General features: G+C 35.6%; 1 protein-coding gene across 6 annotated transcripts in view; it reads right to left on the bottom strand.

Moving 5' to 3' along the window:
* Positions 1 to 16,049, bottom strand: part of KLC1 (kinesin light chain 1) — a 39,567-nt gene extending 23,518 nt beyond the window's left edge. For 4 of the 6 annotated variants that reach the window (XM_087726907.1, XM_087726923.1, XM_087726914.1 and 1 more), the window contains exons 1-7: positions 15,871 to 16,049; positions 5,646 to 5,907; positions 4,544 to 4,774; positions 3,350 to 3,428; positions 2,434 to 2,659; positions 1,043 to 1,130; positions 553 to 654 (exon numbers count right to left, since the gene is read on the bottom strand). In XM_087726907.1, coding sequence (XP_087583033.1) covers positions 553 to 654; positions 1,043 to 1,130; positions 2,434 to 2,659; positions 3,350 to 3,428; positions 4,544 to 4,774; positions 5,646 to 5,906 — 987 coding nt within the window. In that variant the 5' untranslated portion in view covers position 5,907; positions 15,871 to 16,049. The remainder of the gene's footprint in view (positions 1 to 552; positions 655 to 1,042; positions 1,131 to 2,433; positions 2,660 to 3,349; positions 3,429 to 4,543; positions 4,775 to 5,645; positions 5,908 to 15,870) is intronic. The other 2 variants (XM_087726941.1, XM_087726949.1) reach the window with 2 other exon arrangements.
* Positions 16,050 to 20,201: the final 4,152 nt, after the last annotated feature.

The following is a 20,201-nucleotide window of genomic DNA, read 5'->3' as shown; positions in this document are numbered from 1 at the left end:
CTCACAGTCACATTTTAAGCACTTGGGAACCGGCCTACATGGCAGTTTGCAGAATCCTGTAGTCACATAATCATATTTTATGATATTTTTGCCAAAAACCAGCATTTCTGCAAGTTATTATAGAACATTAAAATATTTGTTTCGCCAAACCAGACCATAACAAACAGTTGGTTCACTTGATAATCCCAGTGGCCACAGTGTTCACTTAACAACCATCACAAAAAAGGTTGCAAAATCTGGTCAATCATGTGAATGACCTGCTTTATAACTGTCATAACTTACAACATAATGGGCAGCTCCATTTCAATCATAAGTGGGGACTACCTGTACTGCCAATATTATAACTGTAAGGTATCTTCAACAAACATAGCTGAGGACAATATTTTAAATGTAATGATGTTCTGATTCACAGTAATATTTCTTTATTGAATTCTAAACTAATTTTACTGGCTTCATTTGTAATTATTGTGTTGTTTGCTAAAAGTATGTGGCAAGTTGTTATTATTTTAGGAGGGGTTTTTTGTATATCACACAAAACTAAATAAATGTTACCTTTTCTCTGATTTCCAAAGCTCTCTTACACAAAGGTTCAGCTTCCTTGTATTTTCCTCTTTTCCCATAAAGTACAGCAAGATTATTTAAAGTTGCTGCAACCTGCAAGAAAAACCAAACACTAGATCAACTATTACACCTGCTGAAATGATTTTTAAGATAAATAGGTCACATACTTATATTTTAGTATACTTCAAATGTAAACAATTCAGTTTTTTGAACTGTTTATTCAAGAAATACAATTATAGACAACTGTTTCAGCAGAGGAATATTCTGTACACTTGATGCATGCATGAATAAAATAATTTAAATAAATAGAGCTAAAAGATTTGTATTCAGTTATTACAAATTCAAAACAATTGAAGGTCCTCTAATTTCAATTATGTTTAATAATAAACTTTAAAACATTCCTTTCAAATTCAACATTAAAATTAATTTTAAATAAAAGAATTTGTGATGGGAAAAACAAAAATCTGCTCTATATACAGACCGCAGGATGATCTTTTCCTAGGGTCTTTTCACGAATGGCCAGGGCATCATTCAGTAAATTTGCTGCATCTTTGTATTTATTCTGGTCTCTACATTGGAAGAAATCATTAACATACACTAGTTTATAAATGCTTTCTATAAATATTATATAAATATTCAACACTTCAAAATATTGCATGTAGCTGTTTGTGAAGCTAGCAATGAACCTTTACAATAGGATTTTGTGGAACCACCATAAGCATTGGTGAAGATAAAACTAAAATAAAAGTGAATCCAGTTCTTGGGTTTAACTACCAGACATAGCTGAATTAAAACTATATACTACTTAGCCTTGTGGAAACCTATAAAAATAAGAGGATTTTTTTTAAAAAAGTAACATTAATGTGCCTGGAATAGTAGAGCTAATAAGACTTGTAAAATTCTAGCTTCTAGGTTGAATAGCTCATTTAGTGGTGGGGGAGGGGACACATTTTGCAGGCTACTGAGGAGTGGGAAGACATCTTTTTTCAGCTGTTCAGTTAAAAGAACACATCTTAAGGGAGAACATGTCAGGCTCTGTCACACCAGAGCCCAGACAGCACAAGCACCCCTAGGCTAAATTACTTTAACACAATAAATTGGACTTTCTAGTTCAGATGCCTGGAGAATTACAATAAGGATCACTATCTATTAACTAATGTTACTGGCTAACTATCAAAGAGATGAGCAGTCTGGGCATAGCAAAAGATAAGGTGGCAATAATATACATAGCTAATCTTTTTCTGGGTTTGAAGAGACAATATGTTAATTATAGCAGAGTCTGTGTCTAATCCTATTCATTTTAATGAGGCTTAGTCCCAGATAGGTTGACACTGTATAAGATTGCTGTGTTTAATGACACTGTAGATAGCTATTCTGTTTGCATATATGAACATCTTCCTAGTGACAGGCCTCTGGGTTCAGATTTCTGCCACATAGTCTTGTGACACTATAAAATGAAATCCTGTGAATAAAACTGCCATTCTGAATTGATTACTTGGTTATCAACCTAATTATGGTTTGGCTTTCTTAAAGTTCTAGAATGGATCTCTAATCTAGTTTTGATTGAGGTAACCTACATAACCATTTCCTCCAAACAGAATTTGCCAGTCTTGTTGATTCAGTCCACAAGCAGACATTCCAAATCTCCTTTCATTTGGAGCTTGGAGAGGAAACATGGTGGCCCTACCTCTTTAGACCAATTTACCCACACGTAACATTTTGTAAAAGAATAAAAACCTGGCCTTTCCTGTTAGCATTTGGGCTTGGGGTATTTAGATGTTTTTAACTGTCTTATAAATAAAACATTGCACTGCAGCACCAGTACATTATAAACACACAATATTTTTAAACTATATTCTTAACCTTACTAACCTGTATACTAATGCAAGTATGTTCAACATAGTGGCAACATCAGGGTGATCATGGCCTGAAGTTTTCTCAAGGTCTTCAAGAGCTTGCTTACAAAGTGGTACGGCAACCTCATATCTACCTTGGGAAGCATACTGAATGACAAGATTATGAAGGGTCCTTAATCTTGCTGGAATCTCATAACCACCTTGTTGGGCAGCTGCTGCTGCACTGCTATGTGGCTGTTGAACTGGAAACAAAATAATCAGAATAAGTCCATTAAATTCTGAGGCAAGGTTAGTTTCCAATCTCCTGGAAGCTCATAAAAATATGAATGTTCCAGAAGGACTTTGGGACTTGACAGCTATACATTTCTCAATGCAGATATACTATACAATTTCACCCATCATTTTATATTTTACTGTATATGATTTTAATATGGCAATAGCTGGAATTGTTGATTTTGTATATCATTTAAAGTAGCCTTGACTGAAACTAACAATACCTCATTATAAACAAACAAACAAACAAACCATTAATGTCATTGAACCGGCCTTCATTAGTAGCATATACACTAATCTTTTACCTATAAAATATTGTATACCTATTACGCTTAATAATATGACATGCTAATGTTTGAGAATACATCTTTTTGGACGAGTTCTGTAAACAAAGTTAAAAGTACTTTCATACCACTTTTCTCTTCAAATTACCTGATTTTTAGAAAAATGTAGTTCAGCTCATGAAAGGAAAAAGGTTAGGGACCCATTCACTAGTAATTGTTAGTCAACTTAACTGGGGGGTGGGGGGAACCAAAATTTCTCCCCAATTTCAAATTTTGGGTGGAGGGTTACTAAGACAAGACTGGGTGTCAGAAATGAAAAAAAATTCAGGGTGTAGTCTGGTAAGTCTGGTAAAATTAATTACAACTATAACTTACTTCCTGGTCCTTGGTCATCTTCATCATTGGGGAATAAATCATCCAATGGCTCTTTGGCAGAATCTGCGTCTTTGTCCTCCTAAAATGTATCCCGAATATTCAGACTATTAAAATTGCTGAATTAAAATATACTTTCTTTTTTACTTTGGTTTGTACATTGTTTTAATTCTGAGTGGTCCTTGCTTTTCTGAGCTTGTTTGTTTTCCTGCAGATGTTTAATTGCCCTAACTAGGTAACAACATCAGTGCTGGTAAGGAGTGCTGTTTGCTGTCAGTTTATATTCTGATGATTTGCCTATCTGTGCGGATGGGGGTGGTTTTAGAGATTCTTTGGTTGGGCTGATGGCTCTTTGGCAGTTTCTTGATTGGGGTATTGCTTACTTGATTGTTGGTCTGAAATTAACCTTGGAGTTAATCTATGCTGATCTGTGCTGATTACTGATTAATCAGCACTCAGATCAGCATAGATTAACTCCAAGGTTAACATCAGATCATCAAGTAAGCCATCAGTAAACAGACCAACCAAAGAATCTCTAAGTCACCCTCACCCACAGAGACAGGCAAGACACCAGAATATAAACTGACAGCAAACAGCACTCCTTACTAGCACTGATGATGTTACATACCATGGTTTGGATAATGAAACATCTGCAAGAAAACAAGCAAGCTCAGAGAGAACAAGGACCTGTCATTTCATCCCTGAACTTCAAATGTTCTCCTTTATTGTTTTAATTCCTTTTTTTTCTTTTTATTGTGAAAATGTAACTACCAAGAGTTGTTAGATTATGGTGAGATAAAAATCAAATCAAATCAATAAAATGTATAGCACTTATAGCATACTTAGATTAGAAGGTGCATTTGGGAAAGTAGGAATTAACTGGTTTTAAAGATATAAATGTACTGCTTTAATTCCTGGCCTGTCCCATATATTTGACCTTTGGCTTCCAACTCAAAGCCAAGTAAATGCTGGACTCAAAAGAGGCTGCATTACAAAAATATTACAAAATTACACATTTTATGGAATTCAATATGTATGCACGACAACAACATGTAGAAAGATTAAACAGTCTTTGTCCATATTTACAGATATTAAAGAAATCAAATCTGCTTTAAAATTTCTAAATATTTTCAGAGTAACATTCAGTGACGGAAAGGAATTTAAAGGAAATCATGTAATTTATTTGAAGTTACTTACTGAAGGTGATATATCATCATCATATTTTTTTAACTGATTCATGAATTCAAGGTGTTTCTTTTCTTCTTCCAGCTGAGCCACAGACTGTTCACTTTTTTGTAATTTCTGCTGGGTATTAGCGAGTTCATCTCTTAGCCACTGGTTTTCTTGACATAGCCTACGAACTTGGGCACGTAATTTCTGCTTCTCTGATTCTACAGCATTTAGATGATTTGACAAAGCCATCATCACCTAGAATGCACCAAAATTTGTTTGATTCAGGATTCTAGCAGTTAAAACATTTTGTAAAGCAATGAGAAAATGGACATTGATTAGATAAACAGACAAACGATAGATAGCTAACTAGAGATAAATTAAAGCTCTGTCTTCATTAAAAACAAAACAAAAACTGGGAAACCATGACATAGGAAACAATGCATAAACACTAAGAATAAAAATGCCTTAAAGTCTAATACATTTATAAGACATTTATTATTAATGTGTATATGAAATTTACCAGGAGTGTGTAGAAAGCAGGATATTAAAAATAGATAATTTATGATAAAATGATAACTTTAATAAAAATACTTTAAGAATAATATATTATTTTTATTTATTTATTGAATAATAGACTACTGTATGAAGTAGACATGTCAAGACTCTAGAAACATGAGTTTGTATTATATGTAAGTATATATAAGTAAAGCTGTTTACTGATTAGTGACAAATAAAATATGGCAAAAAATAAAACCTACATGCAATGTGGGAAACCTAGAACAACAAAATAAAATTGTAAATTAATAAAATCAGAAAATAAAGAAAGTAGTTTCCTTCATAGGAATGTCAACTGATTTTTTAAATTCTCCTAGTGATGGTAAAAGTTTTGGCCTGACATCAAGGAACAAATAAGACTGTCCTAAAGACAGATGAAAACAGAGAGTACATTATTGTAATGTACTTTGAAAAACAGCATTTGTGCTAAAGTCATAGTATTATCCATAGCACAGAGTCAAGTTATACACTGATCATATACAATCATATTTATTGAATTAAAATACCAATTTTCCACCTTAATTTTGAATATAAGAGATTAAATTAGGCTAGTTTCATTCATTTTATTTACCTGAGCTTCACTTAATCCCAATTCTAGCATTTCCAAAGACTTTCGAATCATATTTGATTTTTCTTCCACCAGATTGGTCTCGTCATCTTTCTTCAAACATTTTAGTGTCTCAAGTAAACTCTGTAAGATGGAGTTGTGCTCATTCTTCAAGGCTTCTAGGCCTTGAATCACTTGTTTAGTCTTGGAAATAATCTCATCCTGAGTGAGCTTTTCCAATTTGTCTTCTTTTAGGTACACCATTGTGGACATGTTGTCATACATTCTAGGAAAAAATAAGTCCAAGAGATATTATTTAAATACCATCTAAATACATTGTTGGAATATTAAAGTTTTAGCTCACATACCCATATTGCAATTTGTTTACTAATAATTATGCCCAATAGCATTTATTTTCTGGAAATGATCACAATGATATATGTAGAGTTCATCTTCCCTTAACTCAGAACAGAGAGATTGTTGTTATTTTATGTCAAATGCCTATGTAAGGAGCTTCACATGACTTTCATGCCTCTTGGGGATGGGAAAATTTATCTATTTTCATACAATGTACATGCTATGAGATATTAGTATTGTGATAATTTCTAGATATCACATTCAACAACCACTGAGCACCAGTACATCTCTTAAAGCTAATAAAATGTATAATATCCTAAAACACATGAAAGGAAAAATTCAGGAGTTCAATCCCTAGTAGAGAATTACAGAGACTTTACGGAATAATATCTAGCTGCCTACATTTCACAAGCCCCCCAAAAGATGATCCAATCATGTAATATCTCTTTATGGGGATTAATATACAGTATTCTCAGGAAAATTCAGAAAGATGGAAGCATCAAATGACATTTTATGATTCTATTAATGTATAAGCAATATTGAATAGGATTCTAGTTGTAAGCAGAAATAATCATATCAATATAAAGTGCTCAACAAATAATTCCATAAGCAGAGAAGCAGCTCTGACATATAAAACAAGTAGTCCTTGTCTTATGACAGCAATTGGCACTGGAAATTCCATTGCTACGTGGTCACTTAGCAATGGCAATCCTTACAATTCTGGTTGCTGTCATTAACTGAATGCTACAATTATTAGGCGAGGCAACTTCCTGCCACTTCCCACAACCAGTCAATCCCAACCTGGGAAGAAGGTAAATAGCTGTTGACTTGTGGGGGAAAGAAAGAACAGGGTGTATGGGGATGTGGAGGAGGGTTGAGGAAGTTGCATGACAAGCACATACAGGTCAGAGAGACTGTATGACAGGCATGAGTTGAAGAGAATAAATAAGGGCTCACAAGAGACACTGTGTGGGTTAGGAGGTTCAAGGAGGATGCACAAGAAGTGTTATGCAGGTCAAATAACGTACATGAGTGCGCATGAGAAGTTCAGTGTAGGTCATGGAGAGTATGTGAGGAGTGCAGGTTGGAGAGGATGTATGGAGGTGCACATGTGGCCGAAGCTAAGCAAATGCAGAGTGGCTGGGGAAGGGTGCACAAAAGGAAAAGTCTTATTCAAGCACCTTGCAGTTTCCCCTGCTGGCTTCCCCACTGACTTTCTGAGGAAGCCAGAAAGGAAATTGCAAATGGTGACTGCATGATCATGGAGCACTTGGCATCCAGTAATATGCTGCTTGAAATCCTTTCTTTTTTTCTACCTTTCAATGGAAAAAACAGGTAAAAGAAAAGCATATCAGCAGCAACTATTTGAGTTAACTCTATTCATTAAATACAAATACAGTCCAGACATAGGGAAATCAGTGTTGTTCTGCCTCTCAATCTAGTAATAGTCATGTTTAAAATTACTCCTATTTCTTGTCCAGTTCTTTCTTTTTAAAAAGACTGGTGTACATCATAAAGAAAAAAATAATTATAATTGCCATATAGCTAACATATGCTCTAAATTCCAGGTAACCTCATATATTTTCATGGAATTGTAACTTTTTGAAATCAGAATTTTACCATTTGATACTCCTAGCATAAACCTCCATAATTGGTACATACTAGAAAATGATTAGTTATCAATTCGGTATTGAGAAATGCAATATGATCCATGTTCTCATAGTATTTACTTTCTCGGTAAACAGCTCTTTTTATCTCTGAAAAGATTTTGTCCTCCCAAGTTTTAAAGTTCTGGATCTTAACCTATTTTAATTTTGTTGCTGATTGTATTATCATTTATTTGCTTTGCTCATGTATCTATGTTATTATTATATTTTACTGTAAACCCAGTAAATAAATTGGCTAAACAGCATATTGAAATATATGAAATAAATTAGTAAGCAAAAATCCAACAATACTTCCTATCATGCCAAGTTACCAAACACTGGATGAAGCCTGTCATTCCCAAATCTGACCCAAGGAAAGTACCGGTACCAGCAGATGAACCCAGCAGAATCAATTAGGTTTAGAAATATTTTAAAATATTGAAATTTCAACATATTATTTCTTCAATCAGTTTACCTTGACAAGTCTTAAAAATACCTAAACTAGAAGTTTCCAAACTTTCATCATTCACCATGCTGAAGCTATGTATTGTGACAGCCCAGTTCACCAACAGTTCCATTTACTAAGTGGTAAAACATCCCATAGTGCTCTGTGATTTTGCTGCAATGCCCTAGGGTACCGTAGCATACTGCTTGAGAAGAGTGGACCTAAATACAGCTTCTATGTTTGATAATTCTCCACATTTTTCAGGACAAGAACTTTTCTCATTACTTCCTTTCTTCCTTTCTATTTTTAACTACTGCCTTTTTTCATGTATTATTAACAAACCAGATACCATCCAGATGATTTGGCCATACTGGCTGGGATGAAAAGACTGAGATCCAAAGTGCCTGGACTTCGCTTTAAAAATCTAATATTTTTATTTATTTATGAAACTTGTATGCTGCCCATCTCATTGAAGGCAATTTTTTAAAAAAACGTATTTTACTTTAGAGTAGATAAGAAATCAAATTTGCAAATACCAATTCATTTTTTAAATGTATTCTTTGTAAAAGCATCATTTCTGTACATATCAATACATGAATACATACCTAGACACAGTATATCATTGGCAAAGAAATTATGAATCTCCTTAGTATTATTCTGCAATAAGTTCTATATTCTTTTTTTTCCTCGACAACTATAGGTAAACCTCATTTACCAATTAACTCATTCAGGGACAGTTCAATGTTAAGACGATGCTGAAAAAATAACTTTACAAACAATGGCCATGTTTATAACCTTCTCAGTGTCTCTCAGTCATATGATCACCATTATAGTCAATTTACATTGTCCTTTGACTGATCCATTGTGTCCCATGCCATCTCCATCCCCCCCCCCCCCCCCCCGGCCACTTGCAGAGTAGAGAGATTGGAGAGGAAGGGATTACAAGAGAATAAGCAGAAACCCAAAGGGGAATAGAATAGTTGTTTGCCTAGCGTAGTTGGGACTGCTGGCTCCACTGCATTCTTTCCAATGTGCATTGTGTATCTGCTTACTCTCTTACAATCACTTCTTCTTCAATGAATTATAAACATTAATTCCTTACTGCTAATTATCCCATCACTGGAGAGAGCGGTCCAAAGAGAGGTAGAGTGGGGGAAATGGGAAACGGAAGTAAAATCATTAGGAGGCAAACAAATGTCAAAGATGTTAAATTGATTACAGCTTGCTATTATGGTAGCAAATTGAGCATTCCACAGGACAGGGAAATGGGTAAAAAGAAAGCAGTCCCATGATTTCCCACATAGCAACCACTTTGTTTAACAATAGACTGGTGGTTCCAACTGGGGTCAATAAAGAAAAAATTAAAGGTAGTAGATTTTTGCAAGATACAAAAAAAAATCACTATGCGAATTCATGTATTGATCACTATTTTTCAACAGTTATAGAGCATTATACAGTTAGCTTTAATGTTCTAAATAGATTAACTTACTGAACTATCATACATTGAGAAATGTAGATATTTCATGCTTTTGAAATATCATGTTTATGAGATATTAACAAATATGTTTTATACTATCCTTTTCCAACTTTTTTCAGGATGGAGTCTACAGTAGGACTTTTGAGTTATTCTAAAAATCAAAAGCAGGATGTTACCTTAAAATTACATTTAGTTTGGCATGAAGCACTGAGGGCCCCAGTTGTCCCAACTCTACATACCATAAATTGTTTACAAACTGCAATAACTGGTTTCATAAAAATAACCCTAACCCAACGTTATAGCTTAGAGTGATGTGCACATCCAATTCATTCAACTACTACTAAACTGAGATCAAAGTCTCATACTGTTTACCTTAGAGTATCTGGCCTCTTTAAATCAAATTTCCCTTTAAATCACACTTTCTTGCACTGAATGTAATCCCAGTTTACTCTATATGATGATCTCAGATACTGTCTGGTAAATAAAGATTAAACTAATTTCCCAGTTATAATCTGATTCATAATCTGTGCATGAACTCATTATTTAAGAAACTGAGATAATGAAGTAACAAAGCAGGAGATGCTTCTTTAGGCTTAATTGAGGATTATTACGCATGAAACAAATTCTTGTGCAAAATCAAGTAATTCCCAATAAAGTCCGATTTGCAGTATTCCCATGAAATTGAAAGAGAAAATCCCTACAGATTCCTTTCAGAATTAGATAGCTCTGGTTATTTTCTGAAAGCCCACTTCAGATTATGCAGTTTAGCATAGCTATTCTTGTGAAAGCTCTCTTTCCTAAACATTCTTGATTGCTCAAATTGACTTTGGGGCTGTTGGCAAATAGGTTAACTGGAGTCTGAGTACAGCTATCACTTCCTACACAAAACTCACAGAGAAATATAATTTTACAGGACAAGACATAGCTGAATAAATATGAACATTTAAAAAAAATTGTATAGAAACCTTCATCATGTCATGAAGAACTAAGTCTAAATTACACTAACATAATCCAAATTGGGCACAATTAGAGTAGCAGTGGGCAATGGTTTTATGTTGAAGCCACATTCAAACTTCAGTAATATACTAAGAACTATATCCTAACAGTGATGGTGCATGCCCAAATTGCAAGATGTGGACGCATGCACGTGCCCATCCCACGCATGCAACCATGCCCTGCCCAAACTGCAAGGCGGGGCACATGTGTGCCCGCACCTCACGCATGCATGGCAGAGACCCAAAAGCCAGCTGACTGGTGGGAGGCATGCACGCTTGCGCGGTAGAGACCCAAAACAGAGCTGGGACGACGGCATGCGTGCCCACAGAGACGGCTCTGTGTGCCATCTCTGGCACACGTGCCATAGGATCGCCACCACTACCCTAAAAGTAAAGGTAACAAAAAATTAAGATGTGGTAAAAGAGGAAAATGAGCACAATGAAAGAGAAAGTGAACAAGGACAAGTCTATGGACAATCAAATGTTTTCAAGAAGACTACTCTGAAAGCTTTTTCAGACAACGTACACTCTTCCATTTCTACAGAAAAAGTTATTTTTCTCACTTCCAGTCCATCACGATAAAAAAAACTATTAGCAGTTTACACAAAACCAAATAAAATATATATGGTGCAAGCTTCCATAAAAAAGACAAAAAACACCAATTAAAAAAACAAATAATAAAATAAATGCGAAAGACAGCATGCTAAAATCAGAGAAAGGCTCTTGGAAACAGCTCCAGCTTTAGAATCTTCTAAATAACTTTATCTTTAGAAGTTGAGAGCTACTCTGATCACTTCTGAGAGGCTGCTTGGTAGGGTTGCACTGTTAGCGAAAAGTGATGCCTCCTCATCTCAGCTCCCCAAACTTCCTAAAAATAGGAGATCAATGCATTTTTCCCTGTTGAATCTGATGAAATTATTCTAAATCACGCAACTATATAAAACCCAAAACAAATTTGTCAAGCAATAAATATGATTAGATCAAAAACAATGCAATTTATAATGTATTTCAGAAGCATTAATAGAAGAAGGCCTTCTCCAGGGTGGCTCCTTCCCAGTGGAACATCATTCCTACAGAGATAAGATTGGTCCCCACTTTGACATTCATTTGTAAGGCCCTGACGTTCTGATTTTCCAATGGGCCTGGGGACCCCAGAATGGGATGGAGCTCATCAAATGGCTTATTTGACTGTTGTTGCCAGAGGGAGTAGGGATTATTGCTTTTTATTGTTTTTTATATTGGGTTTTTATTCTTGTAAACTGCATAGAGTGAGGGTGAGTTGGGCAGCCATATAAATTTTCTTAAACAAATTCAGCCTTGTAAAGTCCTCAACTTACAACAGTTTGTTTAGTGACCATTTGAACTTACAACAGTACTGAAAAACTGACATGATCATTTTTCACACATATGACCATTGCAGCATCCCATGATCATGTGATCAAAAGTCAGATGCTTGGCAACTGACTCATATTTATAACAGTTGCAGAATCTTGGGACCATGTGATCACCTTTTGCAACCTTCTGATAAGCAAAGTCAATGGGGAATCCAAATTCACTTCATAACTATGTTGCTAATTTAAATGCAGTGATACTAAACAATTGTGTCAAGAAAGGTCATAAAATGGGGCAAAATTCACTTAACAAATGTCTCACTTAGGAATATAAATTTTGGGCTCTACTGTGGTTTTAAGTCTAGGACTACCTATATAGCCAGTATTAAATGTTACAAAAATATTATAAGGGTGAAAAGAAGCTGTTTACAAAGAAGGGTTAAATGTTACGATCCTAATCTTTAGCTGCAATTTTTGTCTAGTTATAATTTTTCCAGCTTTTTAATTAAAACGGCTTATTTATATTACCTATAATACAAGTTTACAGTACTTTCCAAGAAATATTAGAATGTTTATTACATAATCTGAAAATAGTCAAAAGAGAAAAATTATTTTCCAATGAATCACTGGCTGTGCAACAATTTTTGAGGTTGTTTAAAAAAAAAAAGCAGCTAAAACAAATCCATATTTTCTATGATCAAACATCTATTTCCACAACAGTAATCAAACATGGAAAATAAACTGGTAACAATTTTTCTAAAATATTTCATTACTTAAATTCATCTACATATTATCAAGCTTATAAACACTTCATCCTCTTAAGAACAATCTAAAGCAAAAAGATATGTAGGTTCTAAAATTGAACATCAATTTCCCTTCTTCCTCCATTCAAGAGAGGAAACAGCTCTTTCAGATGGTTTTGATACCTATTTTCTTATGTGCTGAGCTACTCATTCTTATCATTATAATAATCCTGAAATATATAGGAACCATGTTGTCACATTGTATGTACTGATTTTTAAAATTAAAATGTGGATCTCAAAGCATGGCTTTGAAGCAGATCAAAGAAATGGAGCCAGAAAAGTAACTACACTAATCCACATGTCCAAAGGGAATTCAGCCTACAATAAGAAGCCAGACACTGCATTACAGGGTACAATCTAACATCCCAAGGGCACTGACAGAAGTAAGAGAAATAAACAGATAAAATAAGAAACAAAAGTAGGTGCAGATATGGTTAGATCCTTATGGGGAACTCCTTAAGTAGAAAATGAAAGCAACATTTTTTTAAAAGCTTCTACTATATACACTACTATATATTATATGCTGATCATTTTATAAATCTTCATTTTAAAAACGTGTTAGATAGAGGTGTTTCATTTTCTTGTTACATATTTAAATGTTTAATTTGAAATTGCAAACATTAGAAAAATGAATGACCTAGTTTTTCTTAGCCTTCTTATTCTAAACCATATTTCATTTTCTTTCCGCTTTCAAAAAGCCACAAGTATGATGTGATTGTTAAAATATTAATATTTTACAGTTGATCTTTTTATTTTAATGCTTTCATATGCGACCTTCATTTAGCAACTTCAAAAATGCCATACTAATTCTATATATCAATCCTATTATCAGGCGCATAGAAGATAGATTTCTGCAATATAATATAGAAATGTTATTCAATCCTGACTTCCTAAAATTGATTGCATAAAATTTTGGCATATAAACTTCTCTAAATTGGTATGCATTAGGGTCACGCTATTCCAAGCTTCAAGCCTGATATCATCTCATATTTTTCCTGGTCAGCAATCTGCTTGCTACAATACAGTTACTGCTTTATAAACACGGCCTAATGAATCTGTTTGACCTTTACTCTTCATGATTTTTGTTTTTTATCATTCCAAGACTTGTAACTCAGTTTTTAATTGTTACCAGACTTGTTTTGGCAATTTTTAGAAAAATATATTTTCTATAATATTGCATTACTTCAATTTATTTGGAAAACATTTATACTTTTATTATTTATTTAATATACGGTTTCAAAATTAGCTCACAAAAACATACTTAATTCCATTTATAATTTATTTGTATAAATGCCTACTTAGACATATTAATCCGCCAAATTCAAGATGGTTTACTCACATGTAAGCAGATACAAGATTGGAATCTGAGTTTAATTTTTACTTTATGTTGGTATCAGGCAGTTGAGTTTGACTTATGCTACAGCGTTCCTAAATTGCAATATATTTGCAATATATTCCATATTGCAAAAGGAAATAAATACTTCCAGATAGTCCTTTAAAACTCATATATCAGTAGCCTAAAGCAAAAGGTGCAGCTTTGTTTTAGCTATTAAAAATTTAGTTCTATAAATTATTAAATAAGCTGAAATCCTATCAAGATTATCCTTCATAATGCATACAGATTGCTTGGCTATTACATTTTTCCCATCCAAAATCTTCTAGCCATAAAAAGCCTTTTGGGAGGGGGGGGGAACCCTGATGGCTCTGCCTATAAACTCAAAACACAGAAAAATGGAAAACAGAACTATTATTTTTCTGATCTCATTCCAGGAAAAAGCAAACAAATACATAAACCCCAGAAATATCCATCTATTGAAGAAAACAAAAGTAAAGTACAGAATATTTTTTTAAAAAACAATTATCCAATAAAAAGATGTCAGGAAAACAATGTTTTCACAGCTTTATATTAATAATGATATATATTAAAAATCTACATAAAATCTATGTTATGTGAAGTTGTGACTGGTACACGCAAGCTTTTAAAAACTTCAAAAATTGTAAAACCAACCTGAAGGGATTTTTTTAATGTAGAAGAAAAATAGGCCATAACTATACAGAACCGAATAGCTAAAGGATCATACTTCATTATTCTACCAGATGTCCCCATTCCTGGATGTTGTCAGGCCCCAAATTGCAGCATAAAATTGTCAAAAGCAGGGGAAGGACAGTAAGCACAAGTGGGGGGAAGTGAAGAAGGGCAGAGAAACACATGCCCAACTAACAAACTAGTTCCTTCCTCTTCAATCTCCCTTCCTCAATTAGCTTCTATTTTTTTTTCATCAGGAAGAGCAACATCAGCAGGAGAATAAGGATGGCTGTTGTCATCAGAGATCAGTCCAGCATTTATAGACACCTAAATCAGCCTTTTCTTTTCTTGTAGAATGAAAAATTGGCAACGGAAGGAAAACACTTTACAAAGAGAATTGCTATCGGCTTCCTATGTCCTCTGTGTCTGGGAATATTCAATCCTGTTTCCAGACCTGATTTTTCTTCATCTTCTCATCTGTAGAGATTCTCAATAATCCAGGTCATGGTTGTCCCAAAGATGCTTTTCCAGGAGGCAACTGGACTTTCTTGGGGGGGGGGGGGGTGCTTTGATTTCCAGAAGAAAAAATTGCAGGCTACAGGAACCAGGAGCACTACTCAGGTGACCCTGAGGACACAGATAAACCTCCAAGTGCTTCAACTACCCACTAAAAGGATGAAAAATGACCAGCTGCCTGCAAGGAATATAAATCCTTCCATTTCCCGCTATCCTGTCAGAGCTGAAGGAGCTTCTTGGATGAGAAGCGAAATGTTTTCAAAGGGGAAAAAAAAACCCAAGAAAGTCCAGTTGCCTCTTGGAAAAAGCACCTTTGGTCTTCATCTTCTCAGATGCTCAACACGCCCCACTGTGACATCCCTTCTTCCATCTCACCCATGAACCTATCCACTCCCACTTAAGACCCGCTTCTCGTTTTCGGTGCTGCCGCACCACACTTTGTTCCTTCTCATCTACTCCCAATTCTACACGTAGACACACACGGACGGAGCTCTTCCTACAGCTGGCGCCCGCAGCTGCCACCGCCTTGGCCGCTTAGTCCTAAGAGCGATCAGCATTTTTTTTGATGGGCGGCAGGCCGCCGGGTTTCCTTGGTGGCGAAGAAAGGGAAAAGGATGCTGAGGAAGGCGGCGGGGACCCATGCCGATACTCACCCCTGCTCTGACTTCACCGCCCGGGTGGAAAGACCGGGTTGTCAATCACGGGGCGGAGGCCACCCCGGCACCGCCGTTGCCCCCCTACACCTCCGTTTTCTCACGGCCGGGAGAGAAATTCTCCCCGGCTTCCCAAATCTGACTGACCGGCCTTAGCCCCACCCCTCTCCTCTCCGAAAATGGCGGTCCCTCCCGGCCCACAATTCTGCGCGTGCCCACAGCCATGATGTCACTGGTTCCGAGAAGCAGGGATGCGAAGGGCGGACGGAGGGCTGGAAAAGTGAAAGAAGCGCGAGGGAGGAATACGCGAAGGCTTTCCCGCAAACACGCATGCGTCACGCTGCGGACGAGGAGAAGAAGCCGGGGTTTTAATTGTGGCCGGTTGATATTCGTAGTTGTCGGTGGCTCGCGTTGCGATGCGACTCTAGGAGATGGCGGTGCCATCATTTCATGAATGCCAATGATGAAACGGGATGCGCGGGAGTAGGGGGCGGTGGCGGTGGCGGTGGGATTGCCTCTAAAGTCAACAACCACCTCCAATGTGATGTCCGCCCCTCCTCTTACGGTACCAAGCCATCTAGGGGAGCCAGGTCTTCAGGCTCCTGCGGAAGGGTGGGAGCCAATTTCACCTCAGGGGATAAGATGTTCCACAGGGCACATATTTATTGTGACATAAATTTAGATCACTCAGTTGTTCTGGATCTCAATCCACTGCATCAAATAACAAGAACTACTGTATAAGCCTCAAGGAACAATGTATGTGTGTGGGGTTATTGTATCTGCTATTTTCAAAGTGGGGGAATAAAAGAAAAGAAAATGGTCACATAGAATGATGAACAATAACTTCAAAACAGTAGTTGGGTGTGATAACATTTTTATACTGAGTGGGTTAATATATTCAATCGGATGTATGACTAAACAAAAAACAAGAATTTTTATCCTAGTAAGTATGATACTATCTTGATAATTTAGGAAAGCCATACAGTCTTTTTCAGTTCATCACCATTCCCTTATAAGAATATTCTTTCTCAGATCTCAAACCATTAATTCATTTTTTAAATGAATTATGATCCAAAAACATTTTGGGAATAATGAATTTGTTAATCTTTATGGTGTTCCAAAGTTCTTCGCTGTTTTGTTGCCAATAAGACTACAATCCTCTAGTCTAGAAAATATTTCTGATATCTGGGATCCCAGGACTCCTGGTTCATTATTTTCTTCATTTTAGCTCTCAAATTTCCAAATTCTTCTGAAGCTATTTTATCCTAGCAGGCTAGCTTTTTTCCCATTATGCTCTTGCAACACAATGAAGCATTTTATGTCAAATAAAATGAAGGGAAAGTATTATACAATGTGTTTAAAATAAATATTAATCTAGAAAGTTGTACACGTTTCTGTGTGTTTACAAAAAACATTCATTTTACTTAACTATTCTATTAAATATTTAAAACCATGACACTAGTAGGTCAATACAATACATGTGCTGAAGGATAAAAGCATTCCTATTTCTATTTTCCTTACCTGTTTTTGAAGACAGCACTGTCTTCAGAAAAAAAGAAAAGTAGGAATGTACAAAATGTTTGCCAGAAAAGCTGAATCCAAAAAGGAGACAGCAAAAGGTTGGTGCAGGTAACTGGGAGAGAAGGCAGCTGGGTGAAAATGCTTGCTGAACCTGTTCAGGAGCAAACAAATGCTTGCTGTTCCTTCCTGAGTCTTCACTGTTGTAATTTGGGTGGCTGAAAACATGGTTGTAAACCGAGCACTACCTGTAAACACTTACAGTAATATTTCTCTGGGAAAAAGATTGTGATTGGCTTATGGGACCTGACTTTTGGTTGTATATAATTTGTATATATGATACATACATTTTATTTGTGTATCCAAAAGTGTATAAGAATTTTTCTTATGGAAATTTGCCTCATTTTCCTTTTAAATAATATGTTTCTAAAATGCTGGTTGCTTTACACATTATTTTAGACATTCCAATTGCTTGCCCTACATCTATTTTTTTTATTAAATGATTTGTTGTCTTTAGATAACACCTGCCTACCAACCAAAGTGGCTGGCATTATAACTTACAAGCTCCCTGAAAGTCATAAGGGAATATTTCACGGTTGCCTTGGAAGGTAACTTGGGATTATTTTAAAAATAAAAGGATGGAACTATACCAAAGAAGCACAAACATCCACACTAAATTGCACAATGTTACCTTTGGTTAAGTGGAAAAAATAAATAATAAAAGTCCATTTTGAAAAATCTTTTTAGAGAGCTTAGAAAGTGGTGTGGATCAGAAAACATTTAGAAGTTAATAATGGCCACATAATATGACTAAGTATATAATCATTTATTCTACTAAATCACCAACCAGACGTTTCTGGAACAAAATTTCTAGGAAGAAAAATGTCAGGCCTGCAGCCGTCTTTTCTTTTGGGTCTTTGGCTTGCCACAATTTCTCTTATTCTGCTGTTCATTTTCTATTGTGGAAAAATGGGTGGGGGGATTGTAAGGAGTCACATACTATATAGCCACAACAAAATTCTTCCCAGAAAGCCAAGGTCATCCTTTGTCTCTGTACTCTGCATTTGACCAGAATTGGATGGGAGGAACTGCCAGCATGGCAGTGGGAGACTAGACCATGGACTTGTGGGTGTGGGGCAAGATCTTGAACTTTCAACTGGGTGGGTAAAAGCGGGAAGTTTCAGATTCAGGTGTTCATAGATGTGCCAACATGGCTCTCTTACTAAATTGGGACTGAGCAATATTTTGCCTTGGACTCTGATTTACTTTTGGATGCTATTTGGAACCCTGACATAAAAACGGGCTCTATAATTTTTTTATTAGATGTGTGAACTATGTCAGTATCTACATAGAACTCCAAATATTCTCATACTACACTTACTATATCTTGCAGCTGCTTTTTACAGGCTTATCAGCTATTTGCAAGATATCTGGCTGACTCCTTAAGTATAGGAAAAGTAAATAAAAGCTTATCCCTCTGGGATGCTAGCACGTTTTGCTAGAGATTTCTCTATTAAACACTTATTTTGGAGCTATTAAAACCTGTTTTTAAATTTTTCTTTACCTCCTATATTCAACTGTAAAACATTAATATTACACTTCAGTTGTAGTATACATCTGTAGTGGAGGGTTGTCCCTTCAAGCCCATCTGTCCATGTCTTTTTAAGTCTGTGTTACTAATCTGAGTACTCAAAAGATTGCTACTGAGAGACATGAAGGTCATCTGTGTAATGTTTTACATGCAGCAGATAGAAAAATGAAGCAGATATACCCAAAATCCACAAGATACGATTCAGCCTCATCTTCCTGTATAAAAGGCAGCGCCTTCAAACTCTTCCCATGAACAAGGCAAACCCAACATTAAACGGTTGATACTCTTTTCAGGAAAGTTTATGAATTAGTTTTTCGATTGTATTATATTATTATAACACTAACACACACACACACACTATATTCTTGTCTTTTGCTTTTGTTCTCTTGACCCAGTCTTTGTTATTTCTGTTCATTACACTTTGCTCGCATTTAGTTGTGAATGCTGATAATGAAATTTGAGAATATAACACTTCTTATGAATCATTCAACAAATGAATCAATTAGGGGAGAGGGCAGGGAAATAAATTGTCAGAGCAAAATATGAAGGAATTTGAGTTATGCTTTCAATCATGGGCATAGCAAAGCTCTGGCTAAAAAGAAAATAATTAACTTGGCCCCCAAAACAGGAAGGAAATACTGACTCAAATTATTTGTCTTTCTAGGTAGTCCAAGAAAAACATTGGGTTCAGGAAATGATTGCTAGGAATTTATTTATTTTATTTAGTATATTAGTATAATTAAGCATAATGAAGTATTTTTCAAAGAATTCAATAAAGAATTCAATAAAGGCTAAACACTGTTGTTGCCTAGTTGCTATAACTAGTGTGAATGCTAATTTGGAAACATTCCCATTTTTGAGCAGAGACAATGTATTTCTCCTGTGCTTCATCAGCTTTAAGCTTACTCTGTACAGGTATACAGCTTTTGTGTAAGAAAATCTTGTAATCTCAGGATAACATGGGCTATTTTTTGTACACAATGGTCACCTCACAAGTCTGCTTTTTCAGAACAGTACTCAATCAAAAATAAAACAATAGCATTTGGTGCACACTGTATTTGTAGACAGGTAAAAGAATGATATACTTTAGAATCTCTTTGGATCAGACCATAATTATTATTAATAATGCAGATTATAGTTTCCCTACCAGATCCAATTGGATTCACAGAGCAATCTTCTTCTACTGGGATTCCGGATTCAACAAAGTGATATCTGAGACCAA

Source organism: Thamnophis sirtalis, unplaced genomic scaffold (genome assembly GCF_051295495.1).
Source record: "Thamnophis sirtalis isolate CommonGarterSnake01/CBP01778 unplaced genomic scaffold, rThaSir2_p1.2 scaffold_1, whole genome shotgun sequence".
Taxonomy (NCBI): Eukaryota; Metazoa; Chordata; class Lepidosauria; order Squamata; family Natricidae; genus Thamnophis; species Thamnophis sirtalis.
This window is presented reverse-complemented; position numbering and strand designations above follow the sequence as displayed.